This window comes from Odocoileus virginianus, chromosome 33, assembly GCF_023699985.2.
Source record: "Odocoileus virginianus isolate 20LAN1187 ecotype Illinois chromosome 33, Ovbor_1.2, whole genome shotgun sequence".
NCBI classification, from domain to species: domain Eukaryota; kingdom Metazoa; phylum Chordata; class Mammalia; order Artiodactyla; family Cervidae; genus Odocoileus; species Odocoileus virginianus.
The window spans coordinates 19699713-19723383 of record NC_069706.1 but is presented as its reverse complement, the minus strand read 5'-3'; the positions used below and the strand labels follow the sequence as shown (position 1 = coordinate 19723383).

Here is a 23671-nt window from a genome sequence, read left to right as displayed (position 1 = left end):
TCAGATAACAATACTGGACTAAGCTTTCCTTCCTTCAAGGCTCAGGACCTCCGGGCGTCACACACTTCCCCTTGGAGAACCAAACAGGTGTCATCAGTCTAGGAAGGCTCAGCTATCCCCTGGCCGCCTGAGGTCAGCACTGCCTGGACACGGTGGAGCACAGAGTCCTAGGAACAGCTAGCTGACCTGGCACTGAGCCTCAGGGATCCTTCTGGAAGAGAAAGACTGGTCTGAAGGATTCCAAGCAAACAGAGAGACCAAGATGGGGCTGACAGCTGAAACTTCCATCTAGACCAAGCTCAACATGAAAAACTGGGGGGATTTGAAGCTCATGACTGAGGTGTCAATATAGTGCAGCAAAGTAGATCCCTGGTCCTTGGGGGTTCTCCGTGTCTGCTGCCAGAGAAAGGAGTTTGGAACAGAAAGTGGCCGGAGAGCTTGACTCCTTTTTGAGCTCACAGGCGAGAGTGCACACGGGTATGTAACAGATACATTCTGAGCCCCGCTTCACTTCCCTTCGCCCACCTTGAATTTCAGCAGCAGCTAAGATGGACAGTTTCTCTGAGTCCTGACATTACCCCTGCTCACTTGCCTCTCACCCAGGGTAGTCCAGAAAAAAAGCAGAGAGGGAAACACCTCTTGGAGAAACTCTTAGCCAATGGCTCTCATCTGGAGAGACGATTCTGAGGCACTTTCTAGATAATTCCTTAGAATTCCTCGGATTCCCCAGTAGGCCTGAGTTCAGGTCACCACCATGCCAACCAGCTATTTGCAATTGACTCTCCCTGCTTGCATCTGTGCCTCTGTCCACTGTCGTTCCTGCTTTCAGGAGTCATCTCCAAAATAGGTCACCTGTCTACTACTGTAGTGAAAAGAGAAAGGTCACCAGATGCATGGAAGGATAAAGTAGCTCACAAATCAGTGTGAGAAATAAGAGTAGACATTAAGAAAGAAAGACAGTTGCTACAAGGAACAAAAGCAATATTAGAAGACCACTGGCTGCATTCTCAAAAAGACTCAAAACACCCTACATCTGTTCAACTGTGGAGAGGGAATAATCTAAAGTCAAAAAGGAAAAGAACGGAAAAAATGAAGCAATTGGTAAAATAAAAGCCAAAAAAGGAGATGGGACTCCAGATTCCACATTTCAAGCTACATAGCAATGACTAAAACAACTCAAGAGACATCACAGAATTCAGAGACAAAGGGAAAGTGATAGAGAAAAGTGCTATAGAGGACAAATCTGTAAAGTTTATTAAGAATTTAATGGGAAATCCAGATGAAAGGTATTGATCAGAAAAGAAGTGCTAGTAAGTAGTGAGTTAAAACTCAGATAAATCACACCTAAATATATCCTGATTCAATGTTTTAACTTAAACAACAGAGAAAAATCACAAAGCATCGAGATAGGGAAAAACACCAACCTACCAAAGGGCTCAAATTAATACACTAACTGAAAAAAATTATTGATAAAAGTTTTCCAACTAGTTGAGAGATAAATAAAAACAAACAACTAAAGGAAGGTATAAAGTCATGGAGAAAGGAAGGTGAAGACAAGGAACCAGTAAACAGAGACTTACGCTATGAATGGTAATGAAGCTTATGGACACTGTCAAATGTAATATTTGAAATACAAGGTACATTATATGAGATGATTTAGTAATAATTAGAAGTAAAGTCCTCAGTAACAGTAGTTGCCACATCATTCTGCTCTCACCCTCCACGGCCCCTGGGGATGTTCCTTTCTATAGTTTACAGGGAAGCTTTTTATTTTTAGCCTTTACACTTTAACTCTTTTATCAATTATCTGTGCTGAACCTCGAACTTCTGTGATTCATCAGCAGAGTTTGGGGGAAATGATACTCACGTGAGTTCAAGACATCATGGTGAAAATTATTTTTAAAGTAATGCTAAAGAGTATCTTTAAGATGTATTAAGTGCTTTATGGGGCTTCCCAGGTGGATCAGCGGTAAAGAATCTGCCTGCCAATGCAAGAGACATGGGTTTGATCCCTGGGCTGGGAAAATCCCCTGCAGGAGGAAATGACAACCCACTCCAACATTCCTGTTGGGATAAACCCATGGACAGAGAAGCCTGGCAGGCTACAAGCTGATGGGGTTGCAAAGAGTCAGACGTGACCGAGCACACAGGTACGCAAGTGTTTTGTGAGAATTAAATACAAATTCACTTTTATCTAGTTCTTTTTCAGCATTATAAAGGTGCTTGAGCCCTGTAAAGATTTTCTTAAACCTTCTAGGTCTACTCTTTTTTTCATTTCTAGTTTTGCCTATTTGTGCTCTTTTTTGTTCTTGATTAAATACCATAGATGTTTGTCTATTTTATTGATTTTTTTTAGAGACAAAGTTCTTGGGTTTTTTTTTTTATTTGTTTAAACCAATGTTACTGTTTTCCTAGATTCATTTTCTGTTTTTATCATTCCAAAAGATTTCTTCCTTATTTCCTTACATTTGTTTTGTCATTTTTCTAACCTTAGAAGTGGAATCCTTAGTCAATTCATCTTCTTCATTTAATAAAGCATTTATATACAGGGAAGAAAGAGAGATGCAAATATGGAGAACAGACTTGTGGATACAGCGGGGGAAGAAGAGGGTGGGACAAATTGAGAAAGCAGCATTGACACATATGAACTATCGTGTGTAAAATAGATAGTTTGTTGGAAATGACTATATACAGCACAGAGAACCCAGCCTGGTGCCCACTGTGATGACCCAGTGGTGGGATGGGTGGGGGTCGGCAGAAGGAGGCTCAAGACATATATATATATGATTCGCGATGTTGTGTGCCAGAAGCCAACACAATATTGTAAAGCAATTTTCCTGCAATTAAAAAATAAATTTTTAAAAAAGAAGCTTGGTTGCTGTGGAGTAGGGCTTTGGCTATATCTGACTGATTTCTGAGTGTCCACATTGTCATTATTTTCTACATATGGCACAATTATAGTCTTGAAATTCTTCATTTACCTGAGTAATTTAGAGGTGCAGTTGTAACTCCCAAGGTTATCCTTTTGTGATGTACAAGACACAGTGATAGAAATATAGTGTTTATTAACAAAGAGGGACAAAGAGAGGGGCTCAAAGGAATCAACATCAGGAGCCTCCAGGAAGTGGAGATCAGAATGTGGGGAGTTAGGCAGTGGGCTGCTGTTTTGTGAGGAGCCTTGTGAGATCATTTAACTGTTTAGATGAGGCCGACCTATGACTTTGACAAACATTAAAACCACAAAATAAGTGCAGTAAAATACAAGGGAATCGTAACATGACCAGTCGGGACAGGGAAGGTGGGAGTCATGGTGTTGTAAATTATTCTTTGTTAAGGCTTTGTTTGGTCAGATACAAAGCTAACTATTAAATATAGAATTAGCTTGTATAACTTTCAGCCCAGTGGAGGGAAGAAAAGGAGGAATAAAGAAAGCTCCAGTAGTTCAAATAGAGAGAGTCGAGAGAGGAAGGAAAAAAGAAACAGAAAATTAACAAAATAAATGACAGTAAAATCCAGATAGATCAATAATCAGAACACATGTAAAAATGTAAACTTTCTTACTGAGAGATGATTTTAAAAAGGGAGTTCTCCTTCATTGTTGGTGGGAATGTAAATTAGTGCAGCCACTATGGAAAATAGTACAGAGTTTCCTCAAAAAACTAAAAACAGAGTTGCCACATAATCTAGCAATTCCACTTCTGGGTATGTATCTCAAGAAAACAATAATTCAAAAACCTACATGCACCACTGTGTTCATAGCAGCACTATTCACAATAGCCAAGGCAAGGAAACAGCCTAAATGTTCAGCAACAGAGGAACGGATAAAGACGTGGTACATACATATAATGGAATACTACGCAGCCATAAAAAAGAAAGAAATAACGCCATCTGCAGCAACATGGATGGGCCTAGAGATGATCATACGAAGTGAAGTCAGTCAGTCAGAGAAAGACAAACACCACATGATACCACTTATATGTGGAATCTAAAACACGACACAAATGAACTTACTTTCAAAACAGAAAGAGATGCACAGGCATAGAGGGCAGACTTGCAGATGCCAAGCAGGGAGCAGGAGGAGGCAGGAATGGATCACATATTTGGGATGAGCAGATGCAAACTATTATACATAGAAGGGATAAACAACAAAGTCCTCCTGTGGAGCACAGGGAGCCTGTGATATAGATCCTGCGATAAACCATAATGGAAAAGAGTATGAAAAAGAATGTATACACGTGTAACCGAGGGGCTTCCCTGGTACCTCAGTGGTAAAAGAATCTGCCTGCAATGCAGGAGCTGCAGGAGACATGGGTTTAAACCCTGGGTCGGGAAGCTCCCCTGGAGGAGGGCATGGCAGTCCACCCCAGTATCCTTGTCTGGAGAATCCTAGAATCCCATGGACAGAGGAGCCTGGCGGGCTACAGCCTATAACTGAGCGACTAAGCACAGAGCAGCAGCCCATTGGATAAATAAACCTCTTTGCTATACCACAGAAATTAACAGAACATTGTAAATCAACTACACCTCAATGAAATAAAATTTTTTTAAAAAGACAATTATCTGACTAGATGACAATATAGCAGCTGGCCAGATTCTATTCCCCCACCAGAAACATGTCTGAAATAATATGACACAACAAGAATGATCAACCCAGGGTAAGCATCATCAGTCACTTGCATCCTCTTTTAAAAAGAAAAAGAAAAAAAAAATCCAACAGAAAAAACAATGAACAAAACAATTGAGCAAGTAAATACAAATCTATAGAAAGCATTTTAAAATAGATATCAAAGTTTTCAAATTAAAAGGAGATTGTTTTCATCTGACAAAGATCAAATAGATTGTTAACAGGGTTGACAAGATTGTGGAGAAAAGCCCTTTTAGTCTCTGCTAATGGGAGTATAAATGCCTCACCTATACTGTAATAAGGGTAGAGCAAAGTTGCCAACTTGTATGAAAAACTCTCCCTTTATTAAGCAAGTTTATTTTCAAACCCCAAATTCCTCTGCAACAGGTTTATCCTGAGGGGGGAAAGATTAACAAATTTTTGCTCCTACCTTTTTTTATTAGTAAATACTAAAGTGTGGGGACAATCTAAATTTCCATCAATAGATTTGGTTAATAAACAATGGCATATCTATACAGCTAAATGCTATATAAGCATTTAATTTATTTTTATTCATATAAGCATTTTAAATGATTCTATGAATCCACACTTATTGGCATGGGAAGATACTCATGTCGAATTGTTAAAGCAATTGGTAAATGTGGTAAAAGGCAGGATTCTAATAGTAGCTATAACCAGCAGTACAATTTTGGGTGACTTCTTAATTATTTTACCAGTTTCCTTGCTTTTCCACAATGCACAACGTTTATCTTAATTTTTCAAAGAATGTATTAACATAGCTCAGAAAATAAAAAACAAAAGATGTGTAGTGAAAAGTCTCTCCCCTACCTCTGTCCCCATCTACCTAATTTCACCCCCAGGAAACTCCTGTTATTAGTTTCAGTGTATTCTTTTAGAATTTATTTACATATAAATAATAAACTTTGAATATATATTCAAATACATATTATTCCTCTCTTCCTCTTACACAAAAGATAATATATGGTTTTCACCTTGCTATTTTTTAACTGAATAATAATATAGCTTGAGAACTTTGCTTATTAGTTTCATTTTTCTTTATCTACTATGCTGAATTCTATGATGGGGCTATATCTTTGTTTGCTTACTTATTTACTTACAGATGAATTAAAATCAGGAAAAATAAAAGCGTTTATATGTGTGGACAATGAAAACAGCAGCAGATGTCAGATATCTTTATGTGTGCTATGATCATCATCATATTCGAAACTGGTTAATATGAATATCCACAGCTGACCATGGAAACATCCAAACAGGCTAATAACCATGGGAAATGGTAAGGTTAGGAAACACAAATCATCTTTTCCTCAGGGGCCAGCACAAAGAGATGTCAGAGGGGTGGATGCCTCAGACACGTCTGGTGCACAAGCCCCCTGCTCCACCGTGATTCATGTACAGACCACCCATCTCTATCGCTGCCCCCACGCCCATCACTGCATCAGTTCACTTCCTGGCCACGCCCCACCTTGCGACCCCCATCTCCAGCTGCACACGTCCCTGAGTTATTGCAGCTACTTCCATGAAATCAATTCACACTTTCTAGAATTCACAGGCTGGCAACCTCACCTAATGAAAAGACCCCCATTCAAACTAACGAGGGAAAACTGGGGTTTGTGAGAGGATGCTGGGGCGGGCTCAGCCAGGATTTAAGGGCTTCTCTCTTTTCTACACATGATCTCGGTGTACACTTTGAGATGCCATGTTAAGAGAGAACTCGACTGGAGGCCCATCTGTGGCTGAAAGTGAAGTCTTGCGGGGCTCTGGGAAGCATGGGTTCTACCCCAGGTACCGAGAAGAGGGAGCCGTGGACACCTTCAGGCCAGGGCAGGCGCTTTTCCAGTTCTGGGGGTGCTCTGGTGGGAGAAGGTGCATTGGGAGCTTTTTGTCCCTGCCGTCACGGCTCAGGGTGGAGGGAGTGGGGAGCAGGGGTTGCTTCTGGCTCCATCCTCAGGCTGTCTGGTGCTCAGGTCAGACCTGCTGTTGGCAGACTGTGAACTGTTCTGTTTTGGATGCCTCTTCCTTTGTGGCGTGTGATCCATTTTTCTCCATCCTATATGTCCCTCCCACTCTTCCCAGCCAGACCTTCCGGGCACTCTAATTATGAGATGCATTTGCCACTGCTACCTTCTCCATGTCCTGACCTCAGACCTTCAGGCAGAAGCCTGGCTGCACCTCTGTGTTGGCCACCAAGGCTCCAGACCACAGTGGAAACTTCCAAACCTTTGTGTCAGCCTCCAGCATCATTCAGAAGTGTGGCATGAGGAAGATTTAAAGGCTACCCACTTTCTCGATTCTAACTCATAACAAAGATGGAAGTTAGGGAAGTTAGGCTCCCAAACACACGTGAGCAGGCTCTCTTTGATAATAAGGAACCAGGGCTAAAGGATGTCCTCCAGTAGCTAAGTTCTACAATCATGAATATTTTAAAAATAAAGTTTTATTTTTAAATTAGCGGGCATGGGTTCAGTCCATAGACAGATGAATGAATAAAGCAGCTCTGGGACACATAGACAATGGAATATTACTCAGCTATAAAAAAGGAACAAATGTGAAACAGTTGAACTGAGGTGGATAAACCTAGAACAAAGTAAGTCAGAAAGAGAAAAGAAATATCATATATTAACATATATGTAAAGAATCTAGAAAAAGGGTACTGATGAACCTATTTGCAAGGCAGGAATAGAGAGGAAGACATATAGAGAATGGACTCGTGGACACAGTGAGGAAAGGAGATGGTGGGATAAACTAAGAAAGTAGCACTGACATATATACATTATCATGTGTTTAATAGATAGCTAGTGGTAAAATTCTGTATAACACAAGGAGCCCAGCTTGGCACTCTGTGGTGACCTAGGGGGTGGGATACAGGGGTGGGTGTGGGAGGGAGGCTCAAGAGTGAGAGGATATACATATAATTATGACTGATTCATAATTGTTTCAACAGAAACAACATTGTAAAGCAATTATCCTCCAACTTAAAAAATTAATTAATAGAAAATAACATCACACAAAAATAAATTTTATCTTTAAATGTACTACAGTAAAGTATACCTTCTATCACTGTTAAGCTCTATGGATTTCAACACATGTGTGGATTCATGTGACAACCACCAGTCAGGACACAAAAGGGTTCCATTCCCCAGCCCTGTGCAATTCTGTTTTCTTCCCCTTCATATAGTGACACTCTCTCCCTGCCCTAAACCCTGGCAAATGCTGATTTGTTCTCCAGCATTTTAGTTTCATCTGTTTAAAAGAGTCATATAACTGAAATCATACAGTATGTAACCTTTCTTTCAATTGGCATAATGCCTTTGGGCTTCATTCAAGTCACAGCTTTTAAAAAAAAAAAGAATAAATAAAGGATTTACATAGGTGATTTAGATTGGAATTGTAAAGAAACTTTGGGTAGCCCCTCAAGTAATTGGTCTTATTAAACCCAGAGTCCAGAAAAAAAAAAGAAAATGATACAAAATTGGTCCAGAGGAAAAGGATCTAAAAATACTGTATAGCTGGATCTTTTCCTTCAGTTCTTCACGTCTGCATTTGCTTTTCCCATGATGCCCCATCAATTTGCAATTTAAATTGAAATCACAGCTTTTTCAACCACCCAGACTTTGTAATGTCAGCCAGCCCCTCCCAAGCTGTTGATGGACCAGGACGACCAAGCATGATAAAGTAATACAGTGACATCAAAGCAAGAGGGGTCCAGGTGGGCAGGGCGGCATTTCCCAAAGTGTGAGGTGTGTAGCACTAGTGGTTACAAAATTATTTTGGTGGCACACAGACATGACTTTAAACGCCACCTAAACACCTCATTACCAAATAATCATCTTTCCTTTTTCATTCTGTTCAAATCTTCTGATTACAACATGGAAAAAGTCTTAGGTGCTAGGATGTTGTTAACACCTCCCGGATAGGTTTTGATCTCTCTCTTTAACAGAAAAAAAAAAGAGGCTGCCACAGGCAGAACGTGGCACAGGCGACAGAATCCGGCTGGAATCTATTTGCATTGTTTGGCTTTTATTGCACTGGTTTTTATGACCACTTTCTAGTTCTGCCAAGTGATGATTCTCATTTAAGATAGAGATATAAAGTTTCATATTTAGGTAAATGGTTAAAGCAAGAATTATGAGTGGACTTTAACACCATGTAAAGGATATAGAAGTATTTGTATATGGCACCTACATGACTGAAGATCGGGAAATGACATGTCAGGTTTTAGACAGAACTTTGCTGACTCTATGATTGGAGAGGCTTGTTGACAGATCACTCCAGAGGCAGGACAAACCTGGATGATTGATTACACAGCTATTCCTTCAATGGTTCATGTGCACAGGCTGTCAATACTGATCATGCAACCAATTCCAATGGAGTTCCCGCCACATCAAAGCTCTGCTTGGCTTTAAAGGGAATTGTGTCAGAGATGATGCAATTCATCCTTCTGAAGGGTGGCTACACTCTCTTCTCCATCATACTCATCTCCTTCCAGCCTCCTCTGCACCAGCGTCCCAATGTTCTCCTGTTATTCTACAGGTGCCAGTGACTGATCAAGGCTGGGGAGCAGTTCTTCTAGGCTGATCTTTATGGTCCACCGCTGCGCATCCATTAGCCTCTCCCCATAACCAAGACCTCACTCTCCAGGTTGGGCTTCTACCTGGACCAAACCACCCAATCTTAGAGGCACTCACCTCCTGTGCAAGCTAGCTCATCTCTAAAACATGAATCTCAGCATCTCCATCCTATCCAGGTAACTAAAAGCCAAAAGAAGTGTGCAGAGGAATAGAGAGGTCTGAGCTGTTCTGAGTATGGCACTGTGAGCTGGGGACAGTGACCCAGCTGCAGAAAATGTCTATCCCCTGAAGAAACAGTATGGAGCAGGGACAACATCAAAGACTCAAAATCCTCAGGGGCTCTCTGGGCATGTACAAGAATGACAATAAGAAGCAGTGGGGGGACTTCCCTGGTGGTTCAGCAGATGGGAAACCAACTGTCAAGGCAGGGGTCATGGTTCAATTCCTGGTCCGGGAAGATCCCACATGCTTTGGAGCAACTAAGCCCATGCTCCGCAACAAGAGAAGCTACCACAATGAGAAACCCTTGCACCACATCTAGAGAGCATAGCCCCCGCTTGCCACAACTAGAGAAAGACTGTGTGCAGTAATGACGATCAACCAAGATAAATAAATTTTAAAAATACTTAACTTGCAACTTTAAAAAATATTTAAAGAAAAGAAAAGCAGTGGGGGTTGCTGGCTCCCTCCCTGGGGATTAGTTCTACAACCAAATGGGTTTCTCCAACCTTGGGTAATCCTGGCTCCAGACTCTTCTCCCCACTGGCCCAACAGGTAAGACCCCAGCTTTCCTCACCTTGACAAAGGTCCACATGATGTGTTTTGTCTTCCAGTCATGCCCATCGGCTTAGTGATGATCATACCTCCTCCAAGCACAGTCCAGGAAGGGGGACCCTCAACAGTATGACACGTGACAGTGAATCGTGGCAACAACACAGCAGGTAGGAATGCTTGACATCCTCATCTTTTAGGGGAGAAACCAAAGCTCAAGAAGGTAGCAGCTAACCCCACAGCTCATCCGTGGCAGAAGAAGGATTGCAAAGTGGTAGAGCCTGCCTCTAAGGCCCACCCTGCCAGGATGGCGAGAGGACAGCTTATGGGTAGCATCCAGCCCACAAATGTGTTCTGTTTGTTCCTCAAGGGTTCAGTGAAAGTTCTGAATCAGTAAGACACAATTATAAATTGAGAGTTCACATTTTAAAAAAACAAATATCACTTTTCATAATAGGTGAGAGATTTTTAAAAAATATTTATTGATTTGCCTGTATCAGATCTTCATTGCATCATGTGGGATCTTTTGTTTGGGGCACAGACTCTCTAGCGGTGGCGTGAAGGCTCCAGTAGTTGTGGCACATGGGCTGAGTTGCTCCTCAGCATGTGGGATCCCAGTGCTTCAGCCAGGGATTGAACCCATGTCCCCCACACCACAAGGTGGATTCTTAACCACTGGACCACAGAGAAGTCCCTCACATTTTAAAAAAATGCTATATTTCAAGTTTTGTGTTTTTTTTTTTTTTTCTTCCAAAAAGGAATAAACCTTGAAGATCTGGCAATACAGGGATGGGAAAAAGTCTTGTGGGATGGATTAATTGGACAAATGTCCCCCCCACTGTTTCACACACATGCTCAGCTGTGTCTGACTCTTTGTGATCCCATGGATTGTAGCATGTCAGGCTCCTCTGTCCATGGGATTTCCCAGGCAAGAATACTGGAGTAGGTTGCCATTTCCTACTCCAGAAGATCTTCCCCGCCCATGGATAGAACCTGGATCTCTTGCACTGGGAGGCAGATTCTTTACCACTGAGCCACCTGGGAAGCCCATTACCCTTGGTAGCAAAGAACAACTGAATTAAGTCAAGTCCTTTACCTCCTGGAAAAATGACTGCCAAACAGAGATTTGGCCAAGATGACCAAGAATTTCTGGTTAATGGAAATCTTCTTGCTAGAGAAAATAGCCTTAAAGAGACCTTAAAGTGGGAATTTTGCCACCACAGAGCTTTGCAATGACTTAACTCATTTTTCACAGAATTAATAATTCAGATCCCACACTGTTTCAAGCAGAAGTGGCCATAAACTGCAAAGAGTTTAACCAACCACTTCTAAAAATGGGGATTGATCCTGGGAAATGCTACCTCCACTTTAAGCCATCTCACTTGAGGCAAATGAAAGCTGTTAGATGATTTCATATCTTCATTAAAACCATCAAAGCAGAAACACACTGCATAGAGGTTGCCAAGACAGAGAACATTTCCCCATGCTCCAGCAGCTTTGGGGAAGTTGGGGAGATACAGATCCCGATTACCTTGCAAGAAGGCATCACGGTGTTCTGTTCTGTTTGAAAGAAACCACACAGAAGCCCCCTAAATCAAGCGACGCCATCAAGGCAGCTCCCTTGCCAGGCATGTTGATGAGGCTGGAACAAGAATGAGAAGCTGGGTGATACCCACACTAAGCAGCACGTGCCTTTTCTGGGTTGGAGCAAAGCTAGTTCAATCTTCAAAAATCTCAAGAGGTTACCTAAGAACACTGCATTTATAAATAGGGCTTCCAAGACCTCTAGAAAGAGGGACTGCCATTTCTCACCAATTTGAGGGTGACCCTGCAGCCTCCAAGCTACAGTAGAATGTGGCATTACTTTCTTTGCTTAGTTGAAGGTCACCTACAGGTAGATATTTGACTTATCAAGCCAGGAGCTGTACTGGGAAGTACGTTAGGCTCAGACCTCAGCCTACGGTCAATTGCAAGGGTCTGAAAGACAGCAAACTCTTGAGAGGTGTCATCATCACCACCATCATGACACTACCATCTTCCCTGACTCCTCTCTCATGCCTAGCCTCCATGAATCCATCAGCAAAACCTGCAGCTGCACCTTCAGAAGGTATCCAGCACCTGTCCACATCGCACAGCTCCACCGTTAACCACAGCAAAAGCCTCTGCTAAACAGCCTAAGAGATCTTTTCAAAACGTAAGTCAGATCATAAGACTCCTTCACTCCAAACCCTCCAATATATCTCCCCATTTGCTCGGAGCAGAAGCCAAAATTCTTGCAATGTTTTGGAGAGCATTTTGGCAGTACATATCTCCAGCCTTTAAAAAAGTTCTTCTCTTTGACCTAGTAATTTCACTTCTAGGACTCTGTGCTAAAGAAAGAATTTGAGACCTAGGCCATGGAGAATTACTTATTAAAAAATAGGGGAAAAAATTGGGGATCAGCAACTAAAAATCCAACAAGAGGGGAATGTGTGAACCCTCCATGGGACCACATGACAGAATGAGACCCAGATGCTGAAATCAAGGTTTGGAAACATTTAACGACAGAGGAGGAGATGGCTGGATGGCATCACTGACTCGATGGGCATGAGTTTGAATAAACTCCAGGAGTTTGTGACGGACAGGGGAGCCTGGCATGCTGCGATTCATGGGGTCGCAAAGAGTCGTACACGACTGAGTGACTGAACTGAACTGAACTGAACTGAATGGTGTGGGAACATCTTAATGATGTTAGATCTTAATGAGTGATCTTAATGAATGTTAGGCAAAGAATGCAGGATTGAAAAATTGTGTTTTATATATCTATGTGTGTTTGTGTGCTAAGTCACTTCAGTCACGTCTGACTCTCTGTGGTCTTTCAGACTGTAGCCCGCCAGGCTCCTCTGTCCATGGGATTCTCCAGGCAAGAATACTGGAGTGGGTTGCCATTTTCTCCTCCAGCGGACTTTTCCGACCCAGGGATCGAACCCACATCTCTTACGGTTCTTGCATTAGCAAGTGGGTTCTTGACCACTGCGCCACCTGGGAAGCCCTTCATGTATCTGTATAATGTCTCAGTTTTGTTTGAAACAAACAAAAGTCCCAGTTCTGCTGCTCCTTGGCCAGGCAGCTGGAGTCAAATCTTTGAGTCTCTGAGAATACCAGTTCATTCAGCTCTCAAAGTGAGAGGGGGAACATTTGGACCCACATGTGAAAAGCCTAATGAAGGGCTGGGACCAGTCTGTGGCCTTGGAATAGGCTCATCCATTCCTAGGCATAGTCATCAACAACTATTTATTGAGCACCTACTGTGTGCCAGGCACTCTGGAGACACAGCCGTGCACAAGACAGACAAGATTCCTGCTGTCCTAGAGTTTTGGGTCTGGTGGGGGAGATAGCTAGTAAAAAGGAAAAGGAACAAGATAATTTCAGATTGCAATACAAAGTAAGAGGTAAATAAAACAAAGTGGGGAAAAGAGATAAAGGGTGATGGGGAAGGTAAGTCAGCTAAGGCTGGGTAACAAAGGAAGGCGTTACTGTCTTATAAGTGACATTTGAGCTGGAACCTACACAATGAGAAGCAGCCAGATCTAGGATGCTCTGGAGGGAGAGTGATTCAGGTGGAGGAAAACCAAAGCAAATGTCCTAAGCTTAGGCCTCAGCTCCCCAGAAAGTCTCTGACCCACCCTGAGTGATACCACATGCCAAGAACCTTTTCTCTCCCAGCACATCTTGCTATTGGATTTGTCTGCCCCTTGAACTCTTTAAAGGACAGTTCTTTCTTCCTTTTTTCTAGGATTTATCACAGTGCCTGGTGTGTGTGTGTGTGGCTCAGTCATGTCCAACTCTTTGTGACCCCATGGACTGCAGCCAGCCAGGCCCCTCCATCTGGGCACGAATACTGGAGTGGGTTGCCATTTCCGTCTTCAGGACATCTTCTGGACCCAGATATCGAACCTGCCTCTCATTCATCTCCTGCATTGGCAGGTGGATTCTTTAACACAAGCGCCACCTGGGAAGCCTGGTATTAGTAGGCAGTCAATAAATGCACATAGAACTAAAATAATTTGAAAAAAAACTTTATTTTTTTATTTGACTGTAATCAGAGGTGAAATTGTGGGATGAATGTATTTAGAAACAGCATCTCTATAGGGCCAGCCCCTTTACCTGCCCCCTGCAAAAATCCCATCTGCCCATTGAGACCCAAATAACATACTACGTCCTTCAGAAATCCTTCCAAAATTCCCCCAATTGGATCTTATCTCCTTCCCATGCTATAATAGCTCTGCTTGCATCTCTCTTATGGCTCCTATCATCAGCTGACTTGTGTAAAAATTTTCCATGAACGTTTCATAATCCATCAAACTGGGAGGAGCCCAGTCTTGTCCACCTCTGGGTCCTTAGCACTCAGCTCATTGAAGGAATGATGAGAAAACCAATAACCAATAATGAGAGCCAACACTTGGACCCCTTCCACATGCCAGAAAATTTCTGAGCACGTTTTTACATGATATCACTCATTCAGACCTCACTGTAACCCTATGTGTAGACGAGAGGATTGGTTCCTACATGGAGATAGACCTGAGGCCCAGAGGACCCCCACTCAATGGTAGAACCGAGATTCCAATTCAGTCATTCTGATTCAAGAGCTCGAGTTTTTAATCACTGTGATGAAAATGTCTTCTGATTTCCATTTTAAGTTCTTCTCATCCATGTACTCAGAGCTGCCCTCCCTCCCTCTTTTCTGAGTGCCACGAGGCACCGCTTCAATGCCAGCTCATTTGTCCACCAGCTTTAGGATGGATCTGGAATTCCTTCACCGGGCAGTGAGCGCCAGGACCTGGAAGCCCTGAGTGAGCAGGAAGCCCTCTCTTTGTCAGAGTTGATGACTATCTGCCCATCTGAAGGGAAGCTTGGGAAGCCCTGCTATCACAGACACCATCTAAATGGCCTCTGTTGAAAACATATGGCAAGTCCTAGGGACAATTGTCCCCAGTGGAGCTCCTTTTATGCAGCTAAAAAAGTATGCAGAAAGACACGCCATCATCTTCCCCTCTTTATTCAGTGAGATCAAACTATCTGAGAAAGGAAGAGTGACACCCTGCCCGACCATTATTTTTAAGTCTCACATCAAGCGTCACAGGGGGAGAGAAAAGGAACTTTGCATCCTGAGATTTCAAACAGACATCCTGTTCCACATGAGCCTCTAAATTGAAGAAACAAAAAAAAGCTCTGAACCCCTTTCACACACATTGCCAAGTCCCTAGTGGAAACAACTTTATCTTTGACTTTTGCAACACTGATGCCTGCAGGTATGTAATCACCATGAAGATATGGTATTCACGGGGGAGACCACTGATTTTCCACCAGCGAGGGCAGTGATGAAACCAATAGTAAACTGGTGGGATACTGTTTTTTCCTTTTTAATACATGCTACACCCTTTATTCAGGGAATCCTGTTCTTCTGAAGGCTAGACTACTTTGTAAATACTGCAAGCCACAATACTTTTCTGAACGCTCATATTTGTTCTGAGTTTTCCTTTGGCTTGTCTCTTTCAATCATTAACACATCAAAGGAATCTGAAAGCTAGAAACATCTCTGGATTTACTTACACTGGATTTTCTGCAAACTCTGGCAGTGTTTCCTATGATGTTGGGGCATACCCCATCTCAGTAATTTTAGATACTACATAGACTGACTGTCACTTAATCGCATAGTGAGAAAACTTATGATCTTGTTCACTTCACTTTCATTCATTCTGATTACATCAAGGAGAAATGTTTCACATTGATATTAGCATTTCTTTAACTGCTCTTTTTAGTATCCCCATTCTCTTTTGAACAAAGATAAAGCATGCTGCAGGCTTGGAACATTTTAGCCACTTTCACTAGCAAAAATTCAATTAAAAATAAATAAGTTTTTTAAAATATGAAAAAAAATTCAATAGCATTGTTATGTTTTCAATCTATTTATTTTCATAATTACTTCCTAACTATGGCAAGTGATGCTGGCTTTCCGTTTAAGGTGGTTTTCAAATAAAGTTGTGTTTTAAAAAGATGTGTTTCAATTACATTTGCATAATGGATGTTAGGTTTACAAATGCAAGCACCTCTCTTGAAGGATACACAAAAACCGATCTCGTGACTGTTTCTGGGATGAGGAACTGCGTGGAAGGGGAGATGGGGTATGAAGGAGGAGAATGGTTTTCAGGGAAAATCCTCTGTCACTTTTGAAGTCTGTATTATGGGAAGATATTATCTATTCTACAATGTACACGCTGGTGGAAAATAAACCCAGTTCTTTATGAAAAATCCAAAATTTTTAAAGTGCTAACTTTAAAGTATGAAGAAAATAATAGAGGTCACGCCAGGTTTGGGCAACCATGAGGCAGTACAAAATGTCTGAAGCCTGGAAAATGCTACCCTAAGAGGGCATGGACTTGATGCTGCCCCTCCAAGGATGTCAATGAGAGGTCCTCGGGCCTTTGCCCAGAGTGGACACTTTGGTTTTTTTTCACTTGTGGGAGCTAGTGACCACAGACCCTGAAAAGGAACCATGATTGGTGCCGTTGATTTCAAAGCTTGGGAAGTCCCAGTCCCAGTGGACTTGTGTCCAGGAGATCCTGTGATCCTCAAGCCTCAGGTAACCCAACCAGGCTATCTAGCCCACGATCCTTGGAAGCACACACTCAACAGTAATCCCTTGCCCCCATCTCTGCACCATTATCCTCTGAGGAAGATGGGTGAGTATAGCACTGGACCAACAGCCCAGCTGTGTAGCTTGACAGGCAGCAATTACCTCTGAAATGCTAAGTTATTTCCATCACTGGTGGCACCTCTGAAATGCTAAGTTATTTCCATCACTGGTGGCACCTCATCAAGCTGCCCATGGACTACAACGCACCCCAGCCCATCAGTGCAGCCCATTAAGAGAATAAAGTAGCAGCAGAGCCGGCCTACAGCAGCGTGGCACTGATTCCGGCGAATGGTAGGCATCTGACAAATAAATGGATTAACCCGCCCTGGGGTTAGCTCACAGGGCAGAGAGTCTCACAGGTTTAGGTAAACTGCATGACCCTGCAGATCCCTCCACCCTGACTCACTGCCAGCAAGACTATCTACCTCCCCAACTTCCCAGCCCCACTGCTGAGCCCCCACTCATAGAGACAGCCCCCAGTCCAAGCCCGCAGAGGATTCTGATCAATGGGGAGCTGTGTGCTTCCGGCCCCGCCCCACCCGCTCGGTCACCCAATCATTCAAGAGCAAGGCAGTGGAGGTCTAACCGATGAGAAGAAAATTATTCTACTGTCCTCCACACCAGATGCAATGGAACATAGGCAAGCACACCTGTTGAGCACCAACCCTGTCCTGACTCTTTAGGGACTCTTGGGAAGTGACTCCAAATATCTGGGCAGAACAGCAGCCAGTGAAGAACATGCCTGCCAAAGCATCTTGTTGTCTCCTGGTGGCCATCAACTTGCACTTTTCCTCATTTCAGGATAGGCAGAAGAGAGCATAGGTAGCAATCAAAAATCAAAAATGAGCACAGCTCAGGCATTCCCTGGTGGTCCAGTGGTTAGGACTCCATGTTTTCACTGCAAAGGGCATGGGTTCAATTCCTGGTCGGGTAACTAGATCCCACATGCCACAATTAAGAGTTCGCATGCTGCGAAAAAGATCAATGATCGAGCACGCCCCAACTAAGACCCAGCACAGCCAAATAAAGAAATATTTTAAAAATGAAAAAATCAAGTGGGTAGAGCTACTTCACCAATCAGAAGGCACCCTGCTGGCTGCAAAGACAAGCAGGGTCTCAGGCGCTCCCTGCTGGGTCAGGCATTTGTCACCTAGTTGCTGGTCCTTTGTAAAGTCCAATGGATACCAGAGCAGAGGGCACCTCTGGGAGAGTGAGTTTCCATCCAATGTGGAAGCACCATATCTCCTGGAACCTAGACCCCATCAATCATTAGACACATCCTAATTTCAGAGGCGTGAAAAGGTGAAAAAGAAAATGTGTTTCTTAGGCTCTACGTAGTATTTTAATATCCAAAATAGGCTTAACAAAGTGTGGTAGTTGAATAGCACTAGGACCTATCGGGGTCTTCCCCCTTTAGCCACATACCAAAGGCCATGGGGAAAGCCCAGTCTTCATTCCAAGGTCTTCCACTGTCCCTCCAAGCTCCAGGGGGATGCAAAGTCAGCTCTTCAAAAAGCCTCCTTGAGCGATGACAGTTCTGTTTGCTCAACCTGGATGTTCCTCGGTGCCTGACAAGAACTGTACATGTGCTGGAACTAACTACTATATCTCCGGCTGCAGCGAGGCTGACAGAAAGCTACAAGGCGGACGAAGGATTTATGAACTCAGCGGGTTCATTTAATCAGCGTGTGTGACATCCTCCTGGACCCAGCCAGGAAAACTCCTTATGAAGACGTGTCTGCACAGACACTGGAGTTGTGCGGTGTGGGTGCCCACGTGAGAACTGTGCATACACACACATCTGCACACACTGGAAAAACACAGGTCATCTGTGCCCAGTTGTCCATCAGTCTCTTTAAGGTGGTAAAGCCTCCCGCGTTCACTACTTACCCTGCCTTCTGCCTTTGGTTTTATTTCTTCTTAAAGTTTGCCTTTCTAGAGTTTGGCTTTGCTACTGAAATTTGATTCCTTGATTAAAATCAGCTAGATAAGGTGATAGACCTTACTCTGGGCTTTTAATTCTCTGTCTCACTTAAACTGTTGCCTCCAGGGCAAATGCCTTGTCTTCTTTTCCTCACGCCGTCCCCAGAACACCACTGCTGTTGAACAAATAAATAACCAGACTTGTGGAGTCTAAAATTTACAGAACAGGCTCATCTATCACAATTTTGACACCAGAGCACAGAGTCAATTATCACATATTAACTTGCTCTTGTTGGCATTTCAATGCATTTAGAGAAGACTCACTTCCTTCCCCCACCCCTATCACTGAAAACCAGCAAAATGAACACTCTACACAAAACTCAGCTTCCCCTAAGACCGAAAAAACTACTGGACAATGCACAGCTGATGTCTCTTTATGAAAGATGAAGGCTTTGAATATTGTGTCTCACACTCAACTTCTGATGCATTCCCAAATAGAATCTTAGATTGAGAGACGCATTTTCACATACATTGTCAGACATCACTCTCTTTTTAAAGGTGAGCAAACTGACACCCTGAAATAAGGAGTGACTTTTTACCAATGCAGAAGGAAGGAGAGAAAGAAGAGAGGGAGGAGAAAAAGGCAAAGCAGAGCTGAAAGTCAAACCTAGGGCCAGGACCCTTCCTAGTCTTTCATGGAACTACTTCTCCAGCAATTAATTCCTCAGTCCCAGGTAGTAATAACAGTAGGGAAAGAAGCTGATAGTTTTAATACTCAGTACTGATGGTGGTAAAAGGAGTGTTGGTAATGAAACAGTCATAGTAATAGTGGTGATAGTGATCACATTACTGCCTTATCTTTATATACCAGGGAATTTCCCAGGACACTTTCATATACGTTTCATTCATTCTTTAAAACCACCTTCTATGATAATAGTTACAATAGGCATCATCCTATGACGAGGAAGCCAAGATTCAGGAAGATGACTCTGCTTCCAATGACCCAGCTTAGGGGACCATCTCCTGCCTTCTGACAGCAGGTCCTATCCTGGGTCCGTTGTCACTGTGGCCTCACGCTGCCTCCCTGTCCAAGAAGCTGGTCGAGCCCACACAGCACACCCAGCCGCTACCTGGAGGAGCAAATTGGGAGGGGGAAGCCGGCCAGGTGCAGAGAGGAGGGATGCTTCAGGGATGGGATCTCAGAAAATATCTCAGGGGAGGGATCCCACCACAGAAGTCTGGCCTCTCCTAGGGTGGCTGGAACCCAGCTAGTTCCAAGAGGGGGTTCAGGCTGGGGGTCAGGAAGACGCAGATTATGTCTCCTGGTCTCTGGCTGATGGTGTCTCTCTGGCTGTATCATTCTGTCTTCAGGCACTGTTTGTCAGCTCCTGGTTTATCTCCACTTAGCCACAGAGAGAAGTCTTTCCTTTGATTTTTCCATTGTCTGTCTGATTGGGGCCTCCAGACCCCAGAAATTATCCCCAGGGGCTTTGAGGAGATCCACTGCCTGCCACTCTGCGACTCCACCTTTGGAAAACACGGTCCCCCACAAACAGGCACAAGGGATCTTTGGCCATGTCTACCCAGGGGATGCTGGCTTTATGGTGACAAGCTGTGCAGAACAGTGGTTAGAGTACTTGGCTGGAAGTGCACATACACACACAGTGTACATGTATAAATCTTTGTGAGACAGTGCATGCCAATGACTTTTGGTCCCAAATTTCATCCGCTTGCTTTGGATCCCATTCTATGATGCTCTCTTTTCGGGTTGCAGTTTTCCCATCCGTGAAATGATAAAGGCAATGGGCAGAGAGAGAAGCATCTTATCACCTGCCATCCTAACTCATGGACTTCAGGAATAAAGTGAGAACGTGAGTTTTAAAAGAAACCAAGTATTTCCATCATTTCCGCAATTAATGCATATTACTTGAGTGATAATAAAGAATAAGACACATACAGAAAAAATTTCTGGAAATTACAGAAATAGCATCCAAATGGGGCAGTATGACTTTATATACAGAAATGACAATCCATACCCGAAACCCTGGACTCTGGAGGTATGGATTTGCCGCCCCAAGAAGCACAAATCACACGGCCCCTCCTGAAGCTGTAGGCTCCCAGCCTTCCTGGGGAGGTGACGGGGATGAGGCAGTTAGTACCAGACAGGCGGGCTAAATGCTCTTTTAGAAATATAAAGGGGGAAAAGGATGGTAAGACAGACCCTGGGAAGTGGGGGGAGCCGAGAGAAGTGGGGCTGTCAGCATGCTTGATGTTAAATAAAACCTACCAAGACTCAGCTGAGAATTTTAGCAGAATCCAAATGTGCTATATAAAAAAAAAAAAAAAAAAGGCACGGCTCCCATCTCTAAGGTTCACAGCTAAGCTGGCTTAGAATCACACATGCCAAGGTTAAAAATAAAAAGCAACCATCCCTGAATGACACGGGCTTGGAGAAGGAAGGTATGGTGTTTGGTGGGGGAGCACAAGAGCGGGAGTGCAGAGGCTGGGTGCAGGGAATAGGTGTACACTGGAGGGCTCAACAAAAGCCAGAACTGTGCACTTAAGAGGCACTTCACTTTGGCAAAGGGTTTCATAATGATCCTTAGATTTTCCATCGAGGAAACCCTGCCGAGCAAGAGCGTGTGGCCATGGCTGACCCACGTCACGCTCTGCTGTTTGATGCATTGCCTCTCTGACTCTGGAGTCTGGCTCTGACGCTGTCCTCATGGACTTCATACCTCCAGGTGGGATGCCTGGGTGGGGGGGGCGGCAGCGGGGTCACAGCTTGGAAAGCCCGACATGCCATTCTGTGCCACTCTCTCTATTCCAATGAGCCAACATAACAGGGCTGGGGCCACCCACAGGCCAGCCACCCCCTGCTGCGTGCCACTGGAGATGGGCTATATGTCTGCCTCCTGAGGACTGGGCATGTCCCATCCCCGGCCCCTTAAACCATGACCAGGGCTCCCAGGCAAAGGGGACAAGCTGGCCCTGTTGCCCTGATTCTTACAAATCCAGGGTTCCATAAGTGAGACCACTGGGGTCCTCCTTCTAATGAAGCTGTCCTTTATCCAATATGGTTATGACTTTCTACCCCCTAAAGGGTTTAACTTTAACAAAATTACCTTAAAGAACAGCCTCAGCTACTGTGTCAGCTACCATGTTACCCACCCCCCACCCAGTTCCATTACTAGGCAGACATTTCTAGCAAGTCTTCAAGGGGTCAGGTGAATGGTGAGAATTCTGTAACCCAGGTGTTATGGGGAGCCCATACATTACACCACCCCCAGGGACGCCCTGCTCAGCTCACACGTGGGCCAGCCCTACACCTCAACACCATACAGGGCTTGGGAAGTAGACAGCCATTTAAGAGTGGAGGTTGCTACCTTCCAGAAGCTTCAGGCTATCCCCAGATATCACCAGCCTGGGTGACTGTCATCCCTGACAGTGCAGTGGGGGAGTGGACAGTCTGCTATGACTGGCTGCCCGCTGTGAACCTAGACAGCTTCCATCTGAGGAGCCCACCGGTATTCCAAATTCTATATTCTGGCTGCTGGCTTAGAAACACCGCCCAGTGCAAAGTGTCCCTGTTACACCTTTCAAGTACTTAGAAAGCCCTTGCGAGGCCGAAAGGTCAGGGACCTTTCCTGCTAGTTGCGATGGACCAGAAAATCAAGGCTCAGTGAGTTTTTAGGAATTTGCTCAAGCTAAGTGGCAGAGCCAAGACTCACATCCAGGGTCGTGTGCACTATTTGAAAACATGAATTCAGGGTCAGAGCGCCTGAGAGTCTCAGACCAGATCCGGCAGCAAATACCTGGAGCTGAGAACGAGGCTCCAGAAGGGACCTTTCTCCCGCAGACACCTCAGGGGCCTCCCTGTCATTCGGCCCGAACTTGGGGACCTCACCCCAGCACAGGGCCCTGCCGCGAGGGGGCGCTGTTCGGACTGTCCCTTCCCTGGGTCGGTCAGATGCCTGGAAAGATGCGGCCAGGCTCAGGAGAGGGCTGAGTTCAGGCAGCTCCTGTCCTGGCTGCCCCTTCCCCTGGCACCCAGCTTTACCCCCAGCGTCTAGACACCGAGCCAGCCCTCCAAACTGGCCCGGAGGTCAGGCCAGCGATCTCCCTTCCCTTCTGGCGATTCCAGAGTCAATTGCCCTTTGCGGTTCAGGAAGCCGGAGCCGGTCTACACCATCACTGGGGAGTTCCGGGTAAATCCTTCTGTTAGAGTTCCCCCACGTGTCAGTCGGAACCCACATAGCCAGCCGAGTTCAGCGGATGCGAGGGCGCAGGAGGTGGCCCTGAGGACGGGGCCGGATGGAGCCCGGGCGCGCGCTGTGGGGCTCCGCTCCTTACCTGTACCAGTCCAGCCCGCGGCCGTAGTTCCTGTCGAAGAAGTGGGGCTCGGTGCCCAAGGCCCGCACGTCCGGGTGCACGCGGATAAACTCCAGCACGGCGCGGGTGCCCCCCTTCTTCACGCCCACGATCAGGGCTTGGGGCAGCCGCTTGGTACCCAGCTTCGGAGAGCCGGAGTGGTTGGACCCAGAGAGGCGAGGGGAGGGCGCGCCGGCGGCGGGCGCGCTGGGAGCGCCGGGCTCGCCGGGCGTCGGGCCCGAGGGATCGCAGGGGCGGGACTCCTGGAGAAGTTTCTGGCCGCCCGCGCCGGGGCCGCGGAGGCAGCGAGGCGCGCCGAGGAGGCGGCTCTGGCCGAGGTCGTCGCAGCAACACAGGAGGCTGTAACACAGGTAAGTGCAGGAGAGCGACAGCGTGAAAGCGAAGAGCAGCCTGCGCGCCCTCCGCGGCTGAGGTGGCCCCGCGCGGCCCAGGACCCTATAGGCCATGGCTCCATGGGCCCGCACCGGGGGTCATGGTTTCCGAGGGGGCGCCGGCGGCGGAGCGGCTGGGGCCCTGCGGCCGCCTAGAGGGCTCGCGCGGCGCGGCCCGGGCCACGCGGGTCGGGCGTAGGGGGCGCCGTCTTCTCCAGGCGCTGCCGGCCCGGGCGCGCACCGTGCCCCGGGATCCCGGGGGCGGTGGCTCCTCGGGGAACCGGCGGCGGCGCCTCCGACATCCCCGCGTCCTGGGCGACGGGAC

At 45.3% G+C, this 23671-nt stretch overlaps 1 protein-coding gene and 1 long non-coding RNA gene across 2 annotated transcripts in view; one reads left to right on the top strand and one right to left on the bottom strand.

The window, feature by feature from the left end:
• HS3ST2 (heparan sulfate-glucosamine 3-sulfotransferase 2) overlaps nucleotides 1-23421 on the bottom strand; it is a 110563-nt gene extending 87142 nt beyond the window's left edge. Inside the window, exon 1 of the mRNA XM_070461032.1 lies at nucleotides 22937-23421. Coding sequence (XP_070317133.1) covers nucleotides 22937-23421 — 485 coding nt within the window. The remainder of the gene's footprint in view (nucleotides 1-22936) is intronic.
• LOC110142371 (uncharacterized) lies at nucleotides 8916-12504 on the top strand. The gene is made up of 3 exons (XR_002315304.2): nucleotides 8916-9389; nucleotides 10047-10154; nucleotides 12047-12504. It is a non-coding gene; the product is annotated as an uncharacterized lncRNA (long non-coding RNA).
• Nucleotides 23422-23671: the final 250 nt, after the last annotated feature.